General features: G+C 49.8%; 1 protein-coding gene across 3 annotated transcripts in view; it reads right to left on the bottom strand.

The window, feature by feature from the left end:
- Positions 1–397: 397 nt before the first annotated feature.
- The window catches only part of LOC104485229 (mucosa-associated lymphoid tissue lymphoma translocation protein 1), a 26,739-nt gene continuing 21,136 nt past the window's right edge, over positions 398–6,000 (bottom strand). For 2 of the 3 annotated variants that reach the window (XM_086757704.1, XM_086757705.1), the window contains 2 exons: positions 2,821–2,946; positions 398–1,299 (listed from right to left, as the gene is read on the bottom strand). In XM_086757704.1, the coding sequence (XP_086613830.1) occupies positions 937–1,299; positions 2,821–2,946 (489 nt within the window). In that variant the 3' untranslated portion in view covers positions 398–936. The remainder of the gene's footprint in view (positions 1,300–2,820; positions 2,947–6,000) is intronic. The other variant, XM_086757706.1, reaches the window with a different exon arrangement.

Genomic DNA, 6,000 nt, shown 5'->3' with positions numbered 1-6,000 from the left:
TGAATGCACAGAGGCAGGCACTTAGAAACAAAATTTGCACTAATAATTATTTTTTTTAGGTTCTTCCTCCTCCATCTTGCTCTTTTCCATCTCCCACATGTAGGCAATTCTGTATTTGAGAGGAACTGAGGACTGCAGAGGACTTAACAACTTTAATGCCCCTGTGTATCATCCTAGAAGGGGCACGTGGAAGTGTACCTGCCTGGTGTGGCTACTTGATGGAAAACCAGCCTTCATTGTAAACACACCCTTGACAGAACATCGGACCTTCCTTTTCCTGGAAAGCAATTGTCTTACTCCAAGTATAAATAAATTCTTTAGAAATATATAAATGCATAACTTAAAACCTGCTTTGACACAGGCAGGACTCACAAAGACAGAAAACCGCATTGGGACAGCTTATACATTCACACAGTTTTGTCTAGGTCCCTTGTTCAAGACTTGTGTCCCTCGCACAAGTGTGATAAGAGTCAGCAGCCGTAGTTGGGTTTTGAGGCTGTGTCACTGCTGTAGGACAGGTCTGTAGTGTTTATGGGCTACTTAACACCTTTAATGCTGTAACATTTGCTATCAGGCAAAGCCACACTGGAAGAAAACATCAGCTGGTGTCCTTGAATTTAAGTGATATTGGGTTTTGCCTGGAAATGTTATGACTTGTTGGGTGGCCCTGTTCTCTGCCAGACATGACGACGACTCCTTGCTGATCCCAGCTGCTCCCATGGGACAGAGGTTATTTCCAGCAGGCTTCAGGCCCTGCACGCCACAGGGCACAGATGGGAGAAGCCTTTCTGAAAAAGCAGCCTTGGCCTCGTTTGGACAGGGCGATCGCTGAAGCTGGAGAGCAGCTGAATCACTCTGATGTATTTAGCACTCAAATAACCGTTGCCTCTATTAAAAACAGCAGTTCCCAGGGCTGGGCACGCTAGCCCGTGGGGGTCAGGGGTAGTTCTGCCCTGGGCCAGCCCGGAGCATTGCTGAGCAGAGCTCGCTAAGGTCGCTCTCGTCGTTCTCCTCCGGCTCGCTGCTGGAGTGGGAGGGGTTGCTGCTGGGCAAGCTGTGGCCAGAGCCTGTCCTCAGAAACACTTGCCCCTTCAGGTCTGTGCTCAGTGTCGACGCATTCCGGAGCCACATGCTGCCTGCACAGGCAGGAGTTCTCTGATAGTTTGGCTGGGGGTAATTCCTCTGGCTGAAAAACTGCCCTAACAGAGATTTCTGGAGGGTTGTTTGCAGGCTTTCACAAGTCCTCTGTTTTGTGCTCAGCTGGGTGTAATGCAAATCCAACTGCAGGATCACGTCCGTCTGGAATGAAACAGCAAATGACACAAAGTGAATCAGATGCTAAGATTTGAAGCAGAGCTTTTTTGCCGCCATCAACAAAAATGACAGATTTGGCTGGCTGTTCTGCAGGCTCACAGCCCCATGCTGTGGCGCAATGGAGCAATGCTACTGACAGAGAAAATGAGCTGTCACATACACTCATGACGTTTGTGGGCCCGAAGCCATAGTTTCTGGATTTCAGGACTTCTGAAATCGGGCCACCTCACTTGAGACCTCATCAGCCCCATGAGGACACTGTCACAGGGAGCACCACCTCCAGGATGCTGGGACAGGGGAGCAGGAAGGGAGAGGGACTGCAGGCAGGCAAGCTGAACCCACACAAGGAACAGCACAACATCCATCCTGGCCACAGCGCAGGACTGCCGCACAGACAAGAGAAAAATGTGCAAGGGGAGGGATATGAACCCCTTAAATAAAACACACATCACACAGTAAAAGCCAACAGCTTTAAACAGCAGCGTTCCACAGGGAGCCATTCACAGTCTAGCACTATTTCAGATTTTTATAAAAGATGGTGAAGAAATCAGAAAATAACCATATTCATGGCAGCTAAATCCCTGAACATGAACTCATAGGACGGAGCTGTGCCTGAGACGCCTGGCTGTACAAAGTAGAGAGACGTATAATGGAGCAAGAAGATGATTTTGGCAGGCAATGCAGGGTCCAGGTCTCATGTCTGCACTTTAAAAGCAAAGCTGAACGCTTGGGAAGGATTCAGAAAAGAGCTCCAGGAACAATCAGGAACTGAAAGAGCTGCCATATGCTGAGGCACGTCATGCACTCGGCAAACGGAGCTCCTTGTAGGCAGATCCAGGCAGCAGCTCGAGAGCAATGTTCGTTGTGAGCCTGCATGGAGCAGAGCAGATAAGCAGCTGGCAAGATACTCTGGTTGGGAGTTAGAGGGGAAAAAAAAAAAAAATCAAATGAGAAACAAGGTGCACACTGCTTTTTGGGGAGACATAATCTGCTGGAAGAGACAAGCCAGGGGACTAGCAATTCTGCCTCTCTCATGGTCTTTAAATAGTTTGAGAATCTTTTGAAGTGTGCACAGCTTGGATCAGGCTTGGTAGTATCACCCTGATGACAAAGGATAAACCCTCGCACTGCCTGAAATCCTGGCCAGCCCATGAGCCCATCTCTCAGGTAAGCACACAGCCTAGAGAGAATATTCAGCCTTCAGCTGAAATATTTGGGCTAATCTGATCTCCCCTACAGGCAAAGAACTGCCTTCCTGGCCCAGCAGCATGGAAGGACAGAGCAAACCAACAGAAAGAGGACTGCTTTTGTGCCTTGAAGATCAACAAGCTCCTCTAACATCAACGTGGATGTTACACTGACACAGGCATCCCAGACATTATCCGCATGGAGTCACAAGACATACGGTCAGAGGGGCACATCCAGCTCGTGCCAGTGGGAATGGGGAGTACCAGTTATGTGAGGCTGTAGGAGAATTGTAGAGATTTGCACCTGGCAGCTCTCTACCTGAATTTTCTGTAGTCCCCAGAGCTGGAAGACGCAGTCCAGCTCCTCCCGCTTGTACACAGAGGCGAGCAGAGACTCCATGTGGTCCAGGCGGCTCTCCTTCTGGATGGCCATGTTGTCCATCTCCTGGGTGAGGAAAACAAGAGGAAATTTCAGCATCAGCCTGGGCATGGAGGCACAACCGCCCACCAAACACGCTGCTTCTCTACACTCAGCAGTGTCCGGAGCTGGTTTGTGCCCCTGACACTTTGGCTGATGGAAATGCTGCATGCCCCAATGGAAGTACTACAGAGAGCAAGCCAAAAGAAGGAGAGGTTTTACACACCTGCCTCGTGCATATCAATGGGAAGATCTAGATAAACATCCCCTGAGGGCATCCACCAGGAAAACTGTGGTATAATGGGATTTCCAGCAGTGTAGATAGCAGCAACAGCTGGTATCACAACCACCTGTAGCATAAGCAGCGTGTTGAGGAGGGAGCAAGTTTTCTGAGGGCATAGCTGGACGAAACTCTGAGTTATGCCCCTCGCTATCTACAGCACTGTCAGTTCTTGCTCAGTTACTCAAACTTATCCAAAACATCTCTATGAGATCCTCTTCAGTAACGGTCTTATCTTAGAGCTGCGAATAGCACAAGAACAGACAAGGGAATAGGTGCCTTGTGAAGGTGCATCTTGCTTTGGATTTGAGCCCTCTAGGATAGGTGACAGCCCACAGCCCACCAGCCTCTTCCATACAAAGACTCCTCCCTCTGCCAGCTGGCTCTGGCATCTACCATGGCCCGATCCTGCCAACCCGCCTTGGCCAACACTGGAATGCGCTGGCCTGGTTTTGGCCATGGGAGCTGAGCAGCCCGGGTGGGCTCACTGCAGCCACACATAAAGCTGGTGGCACGTAAGCAGGGTCTGACCCTTGCAAAACTTTCTCGCTATTGGCAGAAGTTGCACTGAGCGATGAAGGAGGCTGCTAGGACATTGCAGGGAGGCAGAGGTTAGAGAAGCCCAGGAAGCTCTTGCCAGCCTTTACACACCTGCTTTGAACTGCTGCCTACAAGTGGCCAAAGCAATTTCTTTCTGGGCAGGAAAATATTGGGAGTAGAAGCTAAAATGTTGGATACCAAATGTTGTCTGGGATCTGCAGGCATCAGGGTCACCTCTGCTTGAAAGGCTGGCAGGAGTAAACATGACTGCTGATCCAGTAGGTCTGCTGGAGGCAGACTGAAGAAATACCATTTATATCTGCACAAAGCAAAGCCAAATCCCATCTCACACTTGACAACTCATTACTGGAAAGATAAATTGGAGAGAGCTTAGGGAAGATCAGGGCAGTGAATGGAGCTGGCAGAAAGGCAGATGGATGTGCCAACAAGCTCACAGGGGGATGGAGCAGCTCTCTTGCCCAGGGAGCCTCATCCTGGTTCCTTCCACCAGCCTGAACTGTGCCTGAAAGAGGAGACAGGCTGCAACACACACCACCTCTGCAAATGAACAGTGCCCTCTCCTGCTCACTCCTTCCCTGCCTCATTGCATCAGGCACCTGCTCCCAGCTACGCTGATGCATCACTGCTATGCTGAGCCCAGCAGCCAGGTTACACTAAACCTAGGGACCAGAGACAGAGACACAAAGCAGATCAGCCTGGATGCCACCAACACAGGGCTTTGGCAGAAGAACTGCAAAAAGGAGCGGAATGGCCCTATTGTGTCCAGACGGCTCCATCCTCCAGCTCATGCTTGAGGAAGGACAGGATATGCATGCTGCCAGCCCTGCCCAGGGTGAACCTACTCTGCCAGCCTGTTGCAGTTGGAAAATCGGCAACTTTCCAAGTCAAAGGTGGTGTCTGTGCTTTCAATAGCCTTTATAGATTTTTATGAAGGTATCAAAGTTATTTTTGAACCCTGCTAGACTTGCAATACCCATGAGATCCTAATCACTAGGAGGAAAACAGTCCAGGGCCAGAAGTCCTCTTCATAGTCATCCCACCGCTACTCTCCTCTCTTCCCCATATCTGATGGTGCTGTAGCACTCTCCTCCAACCTTCTCCATAGCCATCTCATGGCTGTTTCTGCATGTGTCTTTTGACTTCCCTTGATCCATCCCCACATCTGTGACCTCTCCAAGAGTGGCTCCTCCAGGGATTCATCAGCCTGTTGGAGCTGGGTTTGGGCAGCATTCCCTTTTGTCTCTTGCAGGCGCAGATGTGCTCTGGATCAGATGACCTCTAAGTGCCTGCTTTTGCAATTGTATTAGCAGCCTTTGCAGACACTCTGAATCTTCAGCGATTAACATCGCAGTTGGCTTTATGCTAGCAGAGCAGGGATGCTCAGATCTGTGCTAAAGCACTGGACTCTTCTCCCAGACGTCTGCTTATTGCTCTGCAATTTTGAGCCCTTGGAAATTGAGCTGCCCTTTTTTTTTTTTCAGCCTAAGAAATACCCCGTGTACTACAGACGTGACTAGCACAAATATAACAATATTGCATCACAAGTTAAACTGCAGCTCATGAAAAGCCAAGCAGCATCAGGAAGTTTGGATGGGGTGAACCACACAGTCACCCCAAGTGGAATGAAGCCAGTCCCAAGGGCTGAACATTCAAAACAGATGTGCCGTTTCTCTCTGGCGCAGACCTGGGAGCATCTTGAAGCGAAGGAGCAAATGCTCAGCGCTGTGGGGAAATGTCCAAAGTCCCTTCAGCATCCTGCAGGATCTCCCAGCAGCCTAAGAGATTAACTGATTAAATGACTCCATTGTTAAATGATTTTGTATTCGACAGCCATCTTTGCTGTGAGGGCACATTGCTGGTTCATGGTCAACCTGGTGTCCACCAGGACCCCCAGTACCTTTTCTGCCAAGGTGACTACCAGCCTGCCAAGCACCAGCTGTACTTGTCCATGGGGTTATTTCTTCTCAGGTGCAGGACTTTGTACTTCCCTTCGTTGAACTTCATAATGTCCTGTTGGCCCATTTCTCCAGCCTGGCCAGGTCCCTCTGGATGTCAGCACAACCCTCAGTTTTGGGCCAGCAGCAAGCTTGCTGAGGGTGCACTCCCCCCATTATCCAGATCATTAATGAAGATATAAACCAGTATTGCCCCAGTACTGATGCCTGGGGCTCCCCACTAGTGGACTCCAGCTGGATTTCATGCTGTTGATCACCTTTTGAGCCTGGCAGTTCAGCCAGTTT

This window comes from Chlamydotis macqueenii, chromosome 12 (genome assembly GCF_036417535.1).
Source record: "Chlamydotis macqueenii isolate bChlMac1 chromosome 12, bChlMac1.mat, whole genome shotgun sequence".
Classification (NCBI taxonomy): Eukaryota; Metazoa; Chordata; class Aves; order Otidiformes; family Otididae; genus Chlamydotis; species Chlamydotis macqueenii.
This window is presented reverse-complemented; position numbering and strand designations above follow the sequence as displayed.